Source organism: Pelophylax lessonae, assembly GCF_965119305.1.
Source record: "Pelophylax lessonae genome assembly, chromosome: 11".
Classification (NCBI taxonomy): Eukaryota; Metazoa; Chordata; class Amphibia; order Anura; family Ranidae; genus Pelophylax; species Pelophylax lessonae.
In genome coordinates this window covers 177,349,860-177,368,939 of record NC_138778.1, presented here as the reverse complement: position 1 = coordinate 177,368,939, position 19,080 = coordinate 177,349,860, and the positions used below count along the sequence as shown (strand labels likewise).

General features: G+C 43.9%; 1 protein-coding gene across 2 annotated transcripts in view; it reads right to left on the bottom strand.

The window, feature by feature from the left end:
* PLCD3 (phospholipase C delta 3) overlaps positions 1-19,080 on the bottom strand; it is a 98,797-nt gene that overhangs the window by 19,424 nt on the left and 60,293 nt on the right. For both annotated transcript variants that reach the window (XM_082271781.1, XM_082271780.1), the window contains exons 6-7: positions 11,148-11,349; positions 8,132-8,276 (exon numbers count right to left, since the gene is read on the bottom strand). In XM_082271781.1, the coding sequence (XP_082127907.1) occupies positions 8,132-8,276; positions 11,148-11,349 (347 nt within the window). The remainder of the gene's footprint in view (positions 1-8,131; positions 8,277-11,147; positions 11,350-19,080) is intronic.

Genomic DNA, 19,080 nt, shown 5'->3' with positions numbered 1-19,080 from the left:
TTTTTTGTTTTTAATAGAGTGGAGAGGGGTTAAAACACTTGCCAGGTTTTTATTGCTGCCTGTGCTCCTGTTGGGGAGATTCACCCTCTCTATTTGTCATGTTTATCATTATCAACGAACGTGAAGGGAAATCCCACATTTTAGGTTATCACCAGAACAGGAATAGAGGGTAGAAATCTTCCAATGAGGTGACTCTTGCGACAACCAGAGATTCCCTCACTTTGAGGGGGAGGGGGGTTTCTCTCACTTCCTGTATTGGCTATAGGACAGGAATCAAAGAGAAATCTCCCCTATGGGACACAGATGGTACTGCCAGGTATTGGATGATCGGCTATCACTCCTGGATCCCCAGGCATTCAGAACGATCCTACTATCACGATGGGGTCTCCCACTGCACTTCTCCCAACAATCCTCAGGGGTGGGATTCAATTATGATCATAAACTACTCTACTACATAAGGAAAAGAGTGCTTTTTTTTTTTACTTTGCTTTTAGTCTATCTTAACCTTACCAGAGAAGAAGTGCTGGAAAAATGGTGGAGTTTTATCAAAGACAGAAAGTTGTGACAACATCTTATGATAAGGTGGAATGAAAGCACCGCCCTGCCTCTCCACCTCATCCAGAGAATGCTTTTCATTCATTCAGAAAATGCAAAGGATTCACTAAATGGCCCCCTGTGGCGAGTGGCTGATTTCCCGTGTTCACAATGCAGCAGAGCAGCCATTTGGCATAGAAGGAAGTGGAGGTCACAATTATAGGAAGTGGAGGTCACTATTGCAGGAAGTGGAGGTTACTATTACAGAAAGTGGAGATCACTATTACAGGAAGTGGAGATCACTATTACAGGAAGTGGAGGTTACTATTACAGGAAGTGGAGGTGACTATTACAGGAAGGGGAGATCACTATTACAGGAAGTGGAGGTCAGTATTACAGGAAGTGGAGGTCACTATTACAGGAATAAGAGGTTTCTATTACAGGAAGTAGAGGTTTCTATTACAGGAAGTGGAGGTCACTATTACAGGAAGTGGAGGTCACTATTACAGGAAGTGGAGGTTACTATTAGAGAAAGTGGAGGTCACTATTACAGGGATTTCCAGCTTCCAAGAGGCTCAGCAAGGTATAGCATATATACATTGTTACACTGATCCAAGCTTGACGGTCACAGGATAGCAGCCGCAGGTGGTCCCGTGCTTTTCTTTATTACCCCCAACCACTATGGACTAGAGGCATTAAAACTGATAATCTTTTACCTTGAGTATTGGTAGATATTTACAACTATTGCTGGCTGGCCTATATATAAAAAAACACTCTGTGCGCCAGTACAGTATCTGCATTCCTCAACTGAGAAAGCGAGAGACAGCAGCATTGACGTTGTAAACTGCAAGTGCAGGGATAGGATTTTTAACAAATCGTTTACCGGGAAATGTTTACTTTAGTGTGCTCAATGAAAACAGGGCTTAATATTACTTTAACAATTTGTTTCTTGGGATAGATTTTTTTTTACTGATAGAGGATTGTAAGGGGGTGGCGTGATTGCTTATCGATTGGTTAAACAGGAGGCTAATGTATCTTTTGCAAAGATTATTTATTAAAAAAAAAACGAATGTAAAAAGCATTCACTCATCCATGACAAATTCTGAATTTATTTTATTTCAAAAGTAAGGCTGGCCATACATTATACAAAATGATGATATAGAAAACCAACGTGCCACCAGAAATATGATGGAGAAGGAGGGAGGGACTAAAGTATCTGCTGTCTTGATGCGGTCTCTATGACAACCGCTATGCTATTTATCTCCGGTGAGGGTCACCTAGTCTCCAGCCCTTGATAAAGTCACGTGTGTGTTACGCAACGCGTTGGGAGGAGCCGGGTGACATCACTTCCGGTTACGACCAAAACCAGAAGTTAGGTGCTTTGAGTAACGCTGTGCTGCTACGGGGATCGTTTGGTCCTTGTTTTTGTATTATCTACTGCTGTTTACCTTAGTGTAAGTTTTTTTAAGCTTTTAATAAATCTTTACTGCTAAATACTACACTATGGAGATCTATCATTTGCTTTGTGAGTGGAGTATTACCAGCTTTGGAGGCATTTCCCCACCATAATTGCTTAGAAGGAAATCCCAGCTGACTTCCACCTGCCGATGGATTAGACTTCTTGGTCGGGAGTATTATATGTATATGCATTTACTTCTACCCAATAACATGAGCGGCCATTGCACGTGGTAGAGGATATCGGTTTGCTGTGTATCAGCACTGGGGGATATATTCTTCTTTCTCAGACATTATTATTCATCACTTAGATTTTTTTTGTCAAGTATCCTAAAATTAAAAAACCTTTTTTGGCACTAATTATTCAGTGTGAAGAGGGTACTCTCGGCCACTTGAGCCCCAGGCCTATTTTTAACACTTTTTGTTTACAAGTTAAAATCAGTATTTTTTGCTAGAAAACTACTTAGAACTCCCAAACATTATATATATTTTTTTAGCAAAGACTCTGGAGAATAAAATGGCAGTCTTTGCAATATTTTTTGTCATGCGGTATTTGCGCAGCAGTCTTTCAAACGCCATTTGTTTGGAAAAATTACGAAAAATCACATTTCACTGCATTTAAAAAAAACTAAACAGTAAAGTTAGCCCATTTTTTTTGTATATTGTGAAAGATGATGTCACGCCGAGTAGATATAGAATAGATACCCAACATGTTACCCAACATGTTACGGTTTAAAACCATGGGGTATCAGGAGGGCACACACTGGGGGGGTTGGGAGGACATAGCATGGGGTGTCAAGAGGGAACACACTTTGGGGAGGTGTTTGGAGGGCATACCATGGGGTGTTAGGAGGGCACACATTGGGGGGAGATGTTGTGAGAGCATTCCATGGGGTATCAGGAGGGCACACACCAGGGGGTATTCACAATGCTTTATTGAGCTAAATGAAAAGGACATGCATTTCCATCTGTCAGCTAACAGCACCTCTATGCTAAGCTGCAGTAACTCAGCAGACGTAGCAAAGAGGTGCTTGTCCACCATGTACAGCTAGCTGAGCCTACCTCCAGGAACATTCACTCGGCTCCCTCTGCTCAGCTGCTCACACTTCCCTCTTCCAGGCGGGAGGTACAGGGGGCGGAGTGTCAAGTGTCTATGTGTAATGGCTGTGAGTTGTCCTGACCGCAGCTCTGATTTCCCGGGGTGCACTCGGCCTCACAATCAGTAATATTTTCTCGGGGGGAGCAATTGCCCCTTTGTCCGTCCCCCCCCCCCCCCCCCCCGCGCCAAACCACGGAGACTGACTCACCGAACCCAGGTTAAGAACCACTGGTCTAATGTATGGCCAGCCTAACTTCACTTTTGTTGTAAAAAAAAACAATGTGCTGAGTGAATGAGAACAGGAGTGACTTTGTAATTATCAATCAGCTGCTGCACCTGCAGGGCTTTAATGAGGAACGGAGCAGGTTCTGCATCTCTTTAGACGTGATTTCCCTTTGAGAGTATCTCACAAAAAATGAAATTTGTGTTGCAGAGGATGCTCAAAATCTGTTTTTTGGGGAAATCAAACATATATGGAGGCTGTTCTGTACACCATCTGTGTACAGAACGACTCCAGGTAGCCGTATTGCATTTTACAGAAAATGATAGCGCTGCAGATTGAAAAGGAAGGGTAATTTTTAATAACATTTAATTACAAAACGACTTGTGTTGCAATTGTATATGCCATATTACTTTTATTTTTTTTGCTTATTTCTGTTTTCCATTAAAGTGGAGTTACCCTTTAATACAGTGATTTCCTATGAAAATCTCCATCTAATGGCAATCTACTGTCATAAATTGTAGCAACATATAGATTATCCAATCACTATATTGTGAACTGCAAACACAACATAATTACTAACACAATTACACGATGCATGGCATTGTTATAGTAAATCTGTTGTGATTCTGCAATGTATTAGCATAATATGCGGCATGATTTGAAAATGATGATATATAAGTACAGCTCATGGCACATTACCATTAATACTTCTGTAAAGAAGTGATGTATTGGACATCGTATTTAGAATGCTATTGGAAATATTTGATCTAGCCTCACATCTCACATTGCACCGTATCTATAATTCTATTAATGTCATGTGACATAACTAACAAATGTTTCACAAGACAAACTCATCCTTGTTGCCGGAAAGTCAGCATCTTTCATTACATAACAATACATTCCGGCTTTAATTACTGCTGATATTGGTATTGAGTCACCAGGTGATGCTGTCACATGTGCAAGAGAAACCAGTGGGTGTATTTTAATTGTCATAGGTTATAGGTAACATGGAAAATGAATGCAGAGCTGTACACAAGCCGAACCAACATCTAGATTATAAAAAAACTTGGCTTGACCAATGACCAGCCACTTGAAGACCAGGCTTTTTCTGGCACTTTTTGTTTACAAGTTTAAAGGAGTTGTAAAAGCAGAAGGTTTTTTTATCTTAATAAAGCAGCCCCCTTCAGCCCCATAATAATTACCCGAGCTCCCTCTCCATCCAGCGATGTGCAGGAGTGCCTCGGCCTTCTGGGACTCTCCCTCCTGATTGGCTGAAACACAGCAGTGGCGCCATTGGCTCCCACAGCTATCAATCAAAGTCAGTTAGCCAATCAGGAGAGAGAGGGACAGGGCCAAACTGCAGCTCTGTGTCTGAATGACACACAGAGCAGCAGCTCGGCTCGGGTGCCCTCATAGTAAGCTGCCAGATGAAGAGTCCGTTCATCTGGTGAGTGCGGTCCTGGGAGAGAGGGGGAGCACGAGTGCTTTCACGGTCATGAATTTTGGAATTTGATATTTATTTACGTGGACTAATCTTTTTGAATTTTTTTAATTTTACATTTTTTTATAATATTTATTTTTGCACGGATGTCACTTTTTTACACTTTGTCACTTTATTTATATTGTTTTTCTTTTTAGTCGAGTTATATATACTCTTTATATTGCTATTGTCATATACATTTATATGCATAATTTGCACTTGGTACATGTAAGCACTTTAATACTTTATAATATTTTATAGTCACTTGATTTGAATATTGTCATTTGTGATTTTCACTAGTTTACTCCCTCTTGTACTAGGCAGTACAATTACCTCTCTTTTTTTCTTTTTACTTTACATTGTAGCAAAGTGTCATTTCTTCAGTGTTACATAGTTACATAGTAGTTGAGGTTGAATAAAGACATCAGTCCATCCAGTTCAACCTGTACAGGTGTGTGTGTGTTGTCACATGAAAAGATATAATAAAATATTTACAAAAATGTGAGGGGTGTACTCACTTTAGTGAGATACTGTGTATATATATATATATATATATATATATATATATATATATATATATATATATATATATATATATATTGTAGCTGGGCTGTGCAACAGTGTAAGGATTTGGTGTCACTCAAGGTTCTCAGTCATGAAGGATGAGGAGCCTTGAGATGTCCCATATGGACGGAAGCTAGATTTCTACAGGTTGGCCAACCCTGGTCAGGGTCCTGGAGCCCGGAGACTTTGTAGGTTATTGAGTGGTATGAAGCCTCCAGCCTTAGGTTCATGTTTGGCCAATAACCGACACCCTGATTGTGGAGGTGTGCACAAACCTTATACTAAGACATCAGCACACTACAATAAATAAGCCTGTTAGAGATAAAGTGGGGATTTATCAAGCCTTTAACCTTTTGTAGTGGGATAAAACACTCAAATATAATGCACACCTATGTGTCCTTAAAACCCTTATGGGGACTCTAAACAGTATGGTATACTGCAATAAATAGGCCTGTTGGTTACAGAGTGGAGATATAATAAGCCTTTGACTTTACGTAGTGGGATAGAATATCCGAATCGAGTGCACATTCATGTGTTTTAATTATCCTTATGTGGGTTTAAAATAGTTTTATACATACGCCACTTTTGAATAGATCATTGATCCAACAGATTCAATGTATACGATTTCCATTGGCTCTTGGACTTAAATGAAACTCTGATGTATTGGTAACCCCACTTATGTGCATGTATATCTGTGTGTATATATATATATATATACAGTATATGTGAATATATGTATATATATTTTTTTTCTCTATGTGAATTTGATTTGATAGGACAATCTACAGCTATATATGAGCAAACGTTTTTTAGGCTCCTTTCACACGGTCCGCCTCCGCCGACGGACTCCATGTTGCTCAGCTGGGGATCGATCCACCGATCCCCGCTGAGCAGGCAGATGACAGCTCCATCTCCACTCTGTGTGCGGAGATGGAGCTGTCAGATCTCCGCTGTCCTCTATGGGGGAATCGGATGAGAACGGACCGCCTGTCCGTTCTCATCCGATCCCACCTGATCCGATCCGCTGGACACGGACAGGATCGGAATCGGATAGCAGCGGGTGTCAGCGGAGATGTCTCCGCTGGCATCCGCTGCCCCATAGGGATGCATGGAGCATCCGATCAGATCGCCCGTGTGAAAGGACCCTTATATAGGTCACCCACCATGCACCTTAGGGTCCAGGGTGGACATATATCTCTTCATAATATGTGCACAGACAGGTAGATCACTTGCATAAGGTATAATAATATATATACTACGCCCTCCATATATTGTGGTCGCCACTTGTTGAGTGTATGTCTGTTTGACTTGCAGAACCTGTTTGTCAGGCGTCAGCAGCCAAGAACCACACTGGTCGGGCTCAGTATTGCTTACTAACTATACCTACCTCACAGCCTTGTATATACATGGGGTGCTAATCATATCCTTAGGTGAAGTGGCAGCTCTCCTGAGATCTTGTTTTTAAATGCTGACATGGCAATGCTGTTCTGGGATCTACAGTATATAAGATTAACCCAAGACTGTAATAATCAAAGAATAATTCCGCAATATTGTACAAACACGTGATTAATTTACCTATATTTTGTAGAAGGCTTATGCCAACCACTCCCTGAAGAAGGAGCTGTGAAAGCCCCGAAATGCGTCGGGTAGAGGATGTCAATTTTTTTTCGCCTATTAATATTGGTATAATATGTATATTCATTCCATGTACAACCATGTCCATATAGCATTGGTGTTTTTATGCTAACTTAATAAAATTGATTTTTATTCACATTATTTAGTACTTAGTGCCTACCCCAAGGGGAATTTTGTTCATGGTTTATCTATTAGGGATGTGGCACATTTAGGGAGGTACCTCACTGACTTTCTCCAATCAAGCCTTATACTAAGGGTCCTGACTATAGTTCAGGACTCCGTCTAGAGATGGAGGAGGGCTCCTCTCTCAGAGACAAACAGCTGAATGTATGTGAACAGACATATGGAGAGTGTCTAAACCAGCCTTTCATCAACATTTCCAACACAGGGGAACTCCTAAAATAACTTCCCAATCTCAGGGAACTCCTGGTAAAAACTACTATATCTACAAATCATGATAAATTAGTGTGATGGTCAGTGGGAAGAATGCTCCTAACGCTTTGTGGTCATTGGGAAGAATGACCACATTACAGATAACTAAAAGGATCAGTGGTATAAGTGAAAACATATCTGAGAGCAGGGCCATCTTTAATATTGATTGGACCCTGGGCAAACATGTTCTTGGGCCCTCCCGAATCCAAGTATAAACTGTTTGCAGGCAATGAGGGCTCAAAGGGCAGCTGCTTTGGGCCCCACAACAATGACTGGGCCCCGGGCAGGTGCCCCTTTTGCCCTGCATTAAAGACGGCCCTGTCTGAGAGGGAGAAATGTCTTAATGCACAGTGAAACCCCTAGCAAACTCCCAAGGAATCCCTAGGGTTCCATGGAACCCTGTTTGAGAAACCCTGATCTAAGCTAAGCAGCCTGAGGCCTATGATCTTGGGTCTGTATGGAGACAGACTGAAGGTCTGAAAAGACGAACTAGCCAGGAGGCTGAAAGCAATGTGTTTACAATATTCAGCAGCTAATCAGATTTATACTTCTGTGTGCTACATAATGACAGCTGGAATTTGATTGGCTGATTTGAAGAAGGATCTCTATAGTATTTCAGTGCTCTTTAGACCAAGTATCTATTTGGTTCTCCATTGCTGATCCCAGGAAAGATAAAGCAAGCTGCTTAGGACTAGCTGAGGTTGCTTACTTTGAATGCGTAGTGTTTAATGGTGGCTATGACATCTTTGAAGAGGATCTTCGAGGTGAAAGTGTGTCCATGGTAAATCACCGGCTCCCCATTTGTCCCCTCCCAACAGTCCAACTCTACACAGCGGCAGCCATCCATAAACGCCCTACACATAGGAATAAAAGAAGAAAATGAAATTGTCAGTCTTGGAACAATTAGCACTATGTCTAATTAATTAACCACAAGGCAGAATGCCTAACCAGGAAGGTATGTCTATGATGAAAAAGGTCTATAAGGGTTGAATTAAAGTGTTACTAAGCCCAGGAGCCTGCAATCACTAGATCTGGTCTCCAACAGTACACAGGACATGGAAATGCAAAATATTTTAGTAAATATAAACTGCTAAATACGTTTTCTCATCAGCAGTATATAGCAGTCTTGTGACTTCTATCAGTGTTTGGTCAAGCACTGGTTAAAGCTTGTAGGATGAGTTTTGATTCTCCCCTGATTGTCCTATGAGGCTGCAGGACCCCTGACCCTCTGTCTGGACAGTGCTGATTGGCCCTGTGCTGATTACATGCACCCTCCTAAGAAAACAAAAACTCTCTAGCAATACACACCAAACTGAGCACGTGTAGAGTGCCCCCCAAGGCTCTGTTCTATCAGGAGATGGATTGGGGACTGTGGAAGAAGGGGGGAATCAGAGAAGACAGGATCAAAACAGCAAATATAATATTTTTGCAGCTGTATAAGGGCTGTCTTCATCATAGGGGCCTATTTATAAGAGACGTGGGTGAGATAGTAGAGGAACCCCTCCCACTGTCTTGTAGAGCTGGACGCAGGACACATACAGTATCTAGTTGTGAACAAACAGACACACAGTGAATATTTGATTTTTACTTTGCCTGTAGTAGAATGGGGGGGTCCCAAAAATCATTCTAGTATTGGGGCCCTCTGGTTACTCTGTCCACCAATAGGTAGAGGGTACTAAGCATGGACATAAAGCACCCCTCAAAAACCTGTGCCTCTCATCACATGCTGCAGTAGCCCAGGTGCCATGCTTGTCATCCGTAAACTGTAATAAGGAGTACAGTACACGGTTGTCCAATCCAAAAAAGGTCTTCACAGATGTAGCGAATAGTAGAGCTGCACATGAACAAGGTCCTTACCTGGGGTTTCACCAAAGCTAAAGCTCAAGCTAGTTTGGTGAAACGCGTTCCCCGGTGGGCGGGGTCCTGGGTGGGGATCATGTTAGATGTACTGTTTGATACATTAGTAAAGAATTTTTATTAGATTGGACAATGTTGTGCAGTTCTCCTTATTCCAATTACAGGGAATTCTGCCTCTGAGAATTTTCCAGGCACTGTCAGAGCCGGTTCACATACAGGCGACACGACTTGCCGGGGCGACCTGTGAAGTCGCGGTGCACAGCGCGCACCGTGACCTCGGAGCGACATGCACGGACTTCATATCATTGAAGTCAATGCAGGTCGCTCCAGGTCGCCCCAAAGTAGTACAGGACCCTTTTTCTAAGTCGGAGCGACTTGTGTCGCTTCTATTAGAACGGGTCCTGTGCTAATCTATGGCAGGTGACCCACGGCGACTTGTCAGGCGACCAAGTCGCCTGACAAGTCGCCCCAGTGTGAACTGGCTCTCAGGGGATGTAAAAATTAAATGTAGCAATACCTTTTGAAAAAAAGTATCTATCTGTCTGGTTTACTGAAATTTCAGTCACGCGGGAGAGCACCGACACTATCTGACACTTTTTGCCATCCTGTAGGTGTATGCAGCCTACTGCTTTAGGCCCTGTTCACACTTGAGCTTATTTCAGCTCGTAAAACGCAAGTCTCAAAACGCCCAACAAGCAAAATACCATTCATTTCAATGGCCCCTGTTCACATCTGAGCGTTTTGTCGCCTGAAGCAAAACGCCTAAAGCTCAGAAAAGTACATGAGCTTCTTTTTTGGCAGATTACAGGCGTTTTTTTTAGATGTCAATGCCTGCCTCCAAACACCTGCATAAAAACGCCTTAAAAACGCCTGAAAAAAGCCAGATAAATTGCCTAAAAAAAAACTTAAAAACGCCTGAAAAAAGCACAAAAAACAGCTGAAAACGATACGCTCAGGTGTGAATGGAGCCTTAGGGTGTGCACACCAAAGCTCAAACACACAGCCTCAGCTGCACTGTACAGTGATTGATTGGTATAGTGCCCTGTGCTGAGCGGCTTCCTGTTCATTCACAAACAGAAGCATAGTAAACACAGATTACTATGCTTCAGTTGTTATTGAACACAGTGAGTGTGTTCACTGGTTCATTTAGAAAAAGAAGGGGCCAGTAAATAACATAAGTAGCCCCTTCCCCCACTCTCCATCCTGAAACATTCCCCCGCAGCAGCCAGGGGGAGAGGAGGGAAGCCAGCAGCACTGTGGTGGAGGGGCATAACATGAGGGAAAGCCGGGGCAGTAGGGGGAATTGGTACAGCACAGAGTTATTAGGGTGTGCCCAGGCACAGCTGGCACAACCCCTGTGCACGCCTATGTGCCTTCCTGATATACAGTAAATGTTTTTTTGGAAACAAATATGTGGGAGGGGGGTTGCAACAAATAGAAGAGGGCACCAGATCAGTAAAAGCAAGATAAAAAAGTGGTGTGTGACAGAGCCCCGGAGGCCGCCAGTCTATCAAGACCACTACTTTTACCTGAGCAACTATACCAGCCCTGTGTGCAGTTTACAGCTTGTTTACATGTAAGTGATACTTAATAAATGACACTATTTATCTTGCCTTTACTGATCTGGTGCTCTCTTTTATTTGTTGCATGCCTTTGAGGGGATCCCAATACCCATCGAAGAGTTGCCGGTGAATGTATGTGTCCTTTCTCCTATCAAGATTACCACCCCCTTGCAATTGTCTTCAGTGGACTCATAGGACTGGTTGGCCAGTGGAGCGCTGACTCACCTGCTATTCATTAGAGAGTGACTTTTGGCTGTGGGAGGGGGATTACTGCATTCCAGACTTTTTTTCAGCAATTGTCCTCACCTGATATAGGATTCGGTGCTGCTGGCTCCTACCAGCTGGTGGTTGGTTAGGTAAGTGTTATGGGAGCTGGAGATGAAGTAATGGCTCAGGGGTTGAGTCATATCCTGATACACTTTCCGGTGTTTTTCATTAAAGATGTCTCCCTCTATGGAAAGCAGGTACATCATGAAGCCCTCCTGCATCATCAGGTCATGCTGCTTGGCTGGAGGCAGAAAACAAAAGGATCAGATCCAAAGACAAATCCTAAGCCTGCAGTGTGAGGAGAAATGAAATATGATGCTCACTGAGGCCAGCTGAACCAATGACACCGCCAAAGGTTCAAGAGTCCAAACCCATTTAATGATGGAATTGATACATAGCAAAATGGTATGAATACATTGTATCATAAAATGACCTTGGTCCTTTGTTTGGCGCTCTCATTGACTTATATGTATGTGGTTCTTTCCCAGTCCCTAAGGGTCCCTGTTTTGTGTAGAGCTACTGAAACAAAGCTAGTGTTCCAAATGACCCCTAAATAATCTGAATCACATGCCCTGTTTTTATTATGTTTTGAGATCAAATGAAAGCATTAAGAAACATTAGGTAACCATCACACTTTTTACCAAACTGAACAGGACTACTGATCGCGTGTCAGGGCCTGGACCTGAACCTGGGACCTCTGCTGTGTCTTGCAGTAACTCTTCTTTTTGAGCCATCTGAGATACTGGACAGTTCCCTGCCTGATTGCTTAGACAACCCTGCCTTATTTCTTGCTTCTCATGAACATTGAACTCTTTGCTCCTCCCAGGAATTTCCTGATTTAAGCCATGTCACTGCAATTCCTGTTTGCCAGATTATTGTGTCCTCTCCAGCAAATATCTCTCTCTTGTCCCTCGCCGTTCATATCTTGGCTAACACTCATTACCGACATTTGACTTGTTCCACGACTACGCTTCTGCTTTATCCAAACCTGCAACCACTTGTTGACCAACCTTGGCTTTATTTACACACAGAAAAAGTTGACCGCCGGCCGTTGGCTAACACGTTTTGCGGCCGGCGGTCAAAACGTTCTTATCCTGAATACGATTCTTTGGCATTCAGGAGAGGGAAGTTAAGGGAGATTGAACCTTCCCTAAACTGTAGCAGCTTCTAAACTCTTGTAAAAGTCTATGTGTACATGGACAACATAGGCTTTTATGCAGTTGAGTTTAGGAGCTTTGGCAAAAAAAACAAAAGCTCCTCAAGTTTAGAAGCTGTAGTGTACATGAGTCCTTTGTCTTGTTTACTGACTACGCTTCTGCTTGATTCTACCTGCTATATCTGCTACTGGACCCCAGGTTGCTCACCTCCTGGCGGGGTGATCCTGAAGACCATGGCCTAGTACTAACACGCAGCAAAACCAATCTCCACCATCAGGAGCTCTGGTGTGTAATTAGACCGCGCACCTCCGCTGCGCCCCCGTCATCCCCCAGTGTGACCTGCTGCTGCACTTATCCAGCTGGTTGCAGGAGAATCTACTGCTATAGCTAGTGGTCTCCATGACCACTGACCATGACATTGAGACCGAAAAGGAAACTATAATGGTTTGAGTTCAGTTTTAGAGCCCATTCACTCTAGCACGACTTGTGAGGCGACTTGTGTAGCCCCAGGTCGCTTGACATAACAAAAGCAATGTTAATCAATCAGTGCTGTCTTAATTGGCACTACTGAAGTTGCTCCGACTTCAGAAAAGGGTCCTGTACTATTTTGAGGCGACCTGTGATCCGACTGTCCCATATACTTCAATAGGAGTCACCTCCTTATCTTAATTGAAGCGACTTGTTATAAGACTTTCCAGGAAGAAGAAAGAGATTAGCCAGGCATTCCCCACAGACAAAGTCGCCTGTCTCTTCAAAGTAGTGCACAAGTCTCTTCCAAGTCTCTTCCAAGTCTCTTCCAAGTCTCTAAACAAGTCTCTTCAAGTCACGGGGCGACTTTCTGGTCGTGGTAGTGTGAACCGGCTCTTAGTCTTTTATAAACTATTTGTTTTATTTACATCTGTGTTTTTTTAATGATAGATATAACATTTTTCTTTTACAAATAAACAATTAAACTATAGCAAAGGATTTCCAGAGCATTATGGGTTATCCAAACAAGCAGCATTGCAGATGCAGCTTGCTTTCCATCACCTTTTGTCTGAATGAAACCTTAGACTCTCTGGCAAGAGAGGAATCACTGCTTTGATGACTCATTGATGGCATATTTGTGTGCAGGGCTGCTGTTAGAAATCACCCCCGTAGCGCTTACCTGACAGGGCCCCCCCCCCAAATTTATCAAGACAATATTTTCACAAAAAATACACTAATTAGCCCTTTTTTAAATGTAAAAAAAATGTATAACTTTTTTTTTTTAAATGTTAAAAATGTTTACAATTATTTTATTTTACAATGTTTACAATTTTTTACAGAACAGGAAAGCCAGCAGCGCTGCGGTGGTGGTGGCACAGTAAAAGAGGGGCACATGAGAAGGGGGGGTCAGAAGTAGGCAGAACAGTGAGGGGGGATCGGTGTCGGAGAAGCAATTACAGGAATGATGCCCTGGGTCTGTGTCTCTCCCTGCAGCAGCTGAAAAGTGTCAAGAGGGGGAGAAACTGACGTTACACATAGAGTGCAGATTTTAGGGGTGCACTAGGTTCAAAGATTGGGGGTGAGCAACTTACATAGTGCAGAGTTCAGGGGTGCGCTTCATATAGAGTGCAGTGTTCAGGGGTGCCCTGCATACAGAATGCAGAGTTCAGGGGTGCGCTGCATACAGAGTGCAGAATTCAGCCTTTTTCCATGGCTGCTTACCTCTGCATCCCCTATCCTGATATAACTTTGATCCCTCTTCAGCTCTGACCTCTGCATGCAACCCCACTCTCCACTGCCCCCATCTTCTCCCTCCCTCTGCACTGCAGGCACCTGCATCTCCCTTGTCCCCACCCTGAACTCAGAGGGGGGGCACTCAGGAAATCAGAAATGTGGCAGCCATTAGGAGGCAAGCTGTCGTGTGTAAACACAGAAGGCAGACTTCTGTGTTTACAAGTGATAACGGTGAGCAGGGAGCAGAGGGTCTGAGCCAGAGGTGGTGGAACTAAGTTCTACCAAGTTCCAGCTGAAAAAAATCCCTGATTAGAACAGATATGTGGCTAGAGCCTACTTTAAAGAAAAAGATCTGATTGGGTGTCATGGCCTACACATGCCCTGCTTTGTAGGGATACATGTATGTGTGTGGCTGTACGGAGCACATGAGGTTAATGAGCGGTGGCGGTGTTTGGGGTTTGCAGTTAGTTCCTGAGATAACATCTGGTAAACTGGAAGATCAGGGAGAACAAGTATTGTGCATGGAGGCCTACAAGTGTCACCACACCCACCCATACTGCACCCACAACACCACTGTGTAACTGGATCATAAATGGGAACATCTGCCGTCTATAACAAATGACATCTCACTGCTGAGGACTGATCGCAGGAAATAATTGTGTGATATTAGAGGCTATCTAATCCAAAAAGACAACAAAATTGTAATATAACATATAATACTAGTTACTGGTGCAGGCTGCATTGGCTAATTTTTTAAGACTTTTTTTTGGGGGGGGGGGGGGGGGGTGGGTGGAGGAATTTGACTGGCCCGTACAGAGTCCTGACCTCAACCCGATGGAACACCTTTGGAATGAATTAGAGCAGAGACAGCAAGCCAGGCCTTCTCGTCCACATCAGTGCCTGACCTCACAAATGCGCTTCTGGAAGAATGGTCAAACTTTCCCATAGACACACTCCTAAACCTTGTGGACAGCCTTCTCGGGAGAGTTGAAGCTGTTATAGCTGAAAAGAGTGGGCCAACTCCATATTGAACCCTACGGACTAAGAATGGGATGCTATTAAGGGTAGGTGGGGTGTAGGCATGGTTGGGGGGGGGCCCATCAGGAGGGCTGTATGGGGCCCCATCATTTCTAACAGCGGCCCTGAGTGTCCCTGTTGACCATCTCCTGCCTGATATCCCTCGATTAGCTTGTGTTGTATGGCCAGCTTAATGTTGGCGGGCCAAAGTTCTAAGATGTTCAAGCACTGGAAGATGTATTTAGATACTACAATAAGTTCAGACGTGTTCAGAGACCACAGAAGGAATGCAGTGACCACAGAAGAAATTACAGGCTCTAAAAAAGAAAATTCCCTTAAAAAAAAAAAAAAGCATGAACACGTGTGCAGATCGTGCCTACATTAGTTTGGGCCACGGGTAACCATATGGGCAAAAGTTTCTGAAAATCTGAACATCACCACTTTATGTGCTTGTTGGACATCTTATTCCAAAACCCTGTCCTTTAACTGCTTGCTGACTGTATAACTTACGTATATGGCAGCAAGGCAGTTCTGCTGCGCAAGATCACGTACCTAGTACAGGATCCTGCAACTCCGGGTTTGGGGCGTGCATGCGCTACTGGCGGCCCACTTCCGCTGTGATTATACACAGCTGGAGCTGATCGGCGGGTACAGCGGATCTGATGTCCACCGGCACCCGCTGATGCTTCAGGACACAGGCAGAACGTTGCTCTGCCTATCTAAACAAGGCAAATCGCTGTTCTGTCAGGATGCAAGGCATTGATCCTGTGTTCCTGCAAAGCAGTGACACAGATCCATGACTTCCCTTAGTAAAAGCACCTCCCCAACAGCGAGAAAGCACAAACTAGGGACACAGTTAACCCTTTGAGTGCCCTTGATGTTAATCCCTTCCCAGCCAGTGTCCTTAGTACAGTTACAGTGCACATTTTGTAGCACTGATCACTGTACGTGCCACTGGTCCCCAAAAAGTGTCAATTAGTGTCTGATTTGCCCGCCGCAATAATCACAGTCCCACTATAAGGCGCTGATCGCCATCATTACTGGTAAAAATAAATAAATAAATAAAAATATCTCCTGGTTTGTAGACGATATAATTTTTGCGCAAACCAATCAGTATACGCTTATTAGGATTTTTGTTAGCAAAAATATGTAGCAGAATACATATTGGCCTAAATTTATGAAGAAATTACATTTATTTTACATTTATTTATTGGATGTGGTTTATAGCATAAAGTTAAGTCCCGGTTCACACTACCGCGACTTGTCAGGCGACTTGGTTGCCTGACAAGTCGCGGTCCATTCTGTGCTACGGGAACCGTTCTAATAGGAGTGACTCAAGTCGCTCCGACTTAGAAAAAGGTTCCTGTACTACTTTTGATACAAGTTGGAGCGACTTGCATTGACTTCCGTTATGTGAAGTCCGTGCAAGTCGCGCCGAAGTCACGGTGCACGGCGACTTCACAGGTCGCCCTCGAAGTCGGATTTGACATAGTGTAAACCGACACTTAAAATATTGTTTGTTTGTTTTTTTTCAAAAATTATCGGCCTTTTTTTGTTTATAGCGCAAAAAATAAAAACAGCAGAGGTGATCAAATACAACCAAAAGGAAGCTCTATTTGTGGGAAATGTTTTTAAATTGTGAAAAAAATAATAAAAAAAAAAAAATTAAATTGGGTACACTGTCACATGACCGCGGAATTGTCAGTCAAAGTAACGCAGTGCCGTATCGCAAAAAGTGGCCTGGTTATTAACGGGGGGTATAAATCTTCCGAAGCTTAAGTGGTTCATTTGGAGTTGGACATAGCAAATCTCTGCAATTTTTTGCAGAACTAGAAATGGAGTGACATCAGTGTGTGAAAATTGCCTGCAAGGTGATAAATCAGAGTTCTGTACAGCAGATACTTCTCATAAAGCTGTGTGTATTGGTGACACATCACTCTTATGTCACTCTGGTTTGTTCTCCTTTAAAAAACATTACCGGTTAAACCAGTTTTTGGTTCTTTGTTCTTATCACCACCATTTCACACCCATGATGATAACATTCCAGCACTGAGCACCTGAATAATTGGTCCTTTTTAGAGTTGAGCGGACACCTGGATGTCCGTGTTTGGCGGGTTCGGCCGAACTTGAAAAAAAAGTCCGGGTCCGTGTCCCGGACTTTTTCCGAACTTTACCCGGACACCGAACCCATTGAAGTCAATGGGGACCCAAACTTTCAGGCACTAAAATGGCTCTAAAACACCTATGGAAAGGGCTAGAGTGCTGCAAATGGCAGCAAAACGTAGTTAAGAGCATGGCAAGTGCTCTGCAAACAAATGTGGATAGGGAAATAACTTAAAACAACAAAAAAAAAACAGAAAAATAAAACAATTTTCTTCATCTGTGAAGGACGAGGCCCATATGGAGTAGGAGGGAGGTTGAGGTGGTGGTGGATGTGGCGGTGTAGGTGGAAGCGGCGGTGGAGGAAGACGAGGTAGCCAACACTGCTTTTTTTTCAGTCATTTTAAATGAGGGTACACCCCAAAAGAGTGAGAAAGATCAAAAATAGAACAATGGCTGGGTAAGGTCGGTATCCATCTCTATTCTGCACAAGGTACGGAAAAGTCCTGTAGGATCCATGCCTGGTTCATATTAATGAACGTGAGCTTGTCCACATTGTCTCTGGACAGGCAGCTGCGCTTGTCTGTGATAACGCCCCCAGCCGTGCTAAATACACGACACATTCAGATAATACACTGGCTGCAGGGCACGCCAGCACCTCCAAGGCGTAAAGGGCAAGCTCAGGCCATGTGCCAAATTTGGAGACCCAGAAGTTGAAGGGGGCAGACCCGTCATTCACTACATGTAGGTGTGTGCACACATACTGCTCCACCATGTTGGTGAAATGCTGCCTCCTGCTAAGACGTTCCATATGAGCTGCTGGTGCTGCTGTTTGTTGTGGCGTGCTGACAAAGCTTTTCCACATTTCGGCCATGCTAACCCTGCCTTCTGAGGTGCTGGCGGTGCCCTGGTTGCGTTGGCGACCTCTTCCTCCTCCTCCTCTGCCTTGGCCTTGTGCTTCCACTGTGGCCCCGCTGTCAGGTGGGAATGCCAGCAGCATTGCGTCTACCAGCGTGCGCTTGTACTCGCGCATCTTGCGATCGCGCTCCAGTGAGTGAATTAAGGACGGTATGTTGTCCTTGTAACGGGGATCCAGCAGCGTGGCCACCCAGTAATCAGCACAAGTTAGAATGTGGGCAACTCAGCGGTCGTTGTGGAGACACTGCAGCATGTAATCGCTCATGTGTGCCAGGCTGCCCAGAGGCAACGAAAGGCTGTCCTCTGTGGGAGGTGTATCGTCTGTGTCCTCTGTATCCCCCCAGCCACGCACCAGTAATGGCCATGAGCTGGCCTGGGTGCCACCCTGCTGTGAACATGGTTCCATCTCCTCCTCCATCTCCTCCTCCTCATCCTCTAGAACTGTGCCCCTGCTGGACAATTGTGTCCCTGGCGTTTGTGGGTGCAGGAACCCACCCTCGGAGCCACTTGCGAATGACTGCCCTGAAAGCCTTGGAAATGTTACCTCTTCATCCTCCTGCTAGGCCCCGATTACAATTTTTTGTACCCTAAAGGCAGGATGAGGATGAGGAAGAGGAGTAGGAGGAGTTCGGAACAGGAGGCAAACTGAAGCGCCCTGCAATCCTCGGCGGTGGAAGGAGATGCGCCAAACAAATTTAAAAAGGTGTATCTCACATGTACCGATACAGACTATGCCGTAATTTAATTTTTTTACACTCAAACAGGGTGTATATTGAATAGCGGAATAGAACATTTTTTATAAAACGGTGTATCTCACACGTACAAACACAGACTAGGCCCCGATTATGATTTTTTGTACCCTAAAGGCAGGATGAGGATGATGAGTAGGAGGAGTTCGGAACAGGAGGCAAACTGAAGCGCCCTGCAATCCTCGGCGGTGGAAGGAGATGCGCCAAACATATTTAAAAAGGTGTATCTCACATGTACCGATACAGACTATGCCGTAATTTAATTTTTTACACTCAAAAAGGGTGTATATTGAATAGCGGAATAGAAAAAATTTTATAAAACGGTGTATC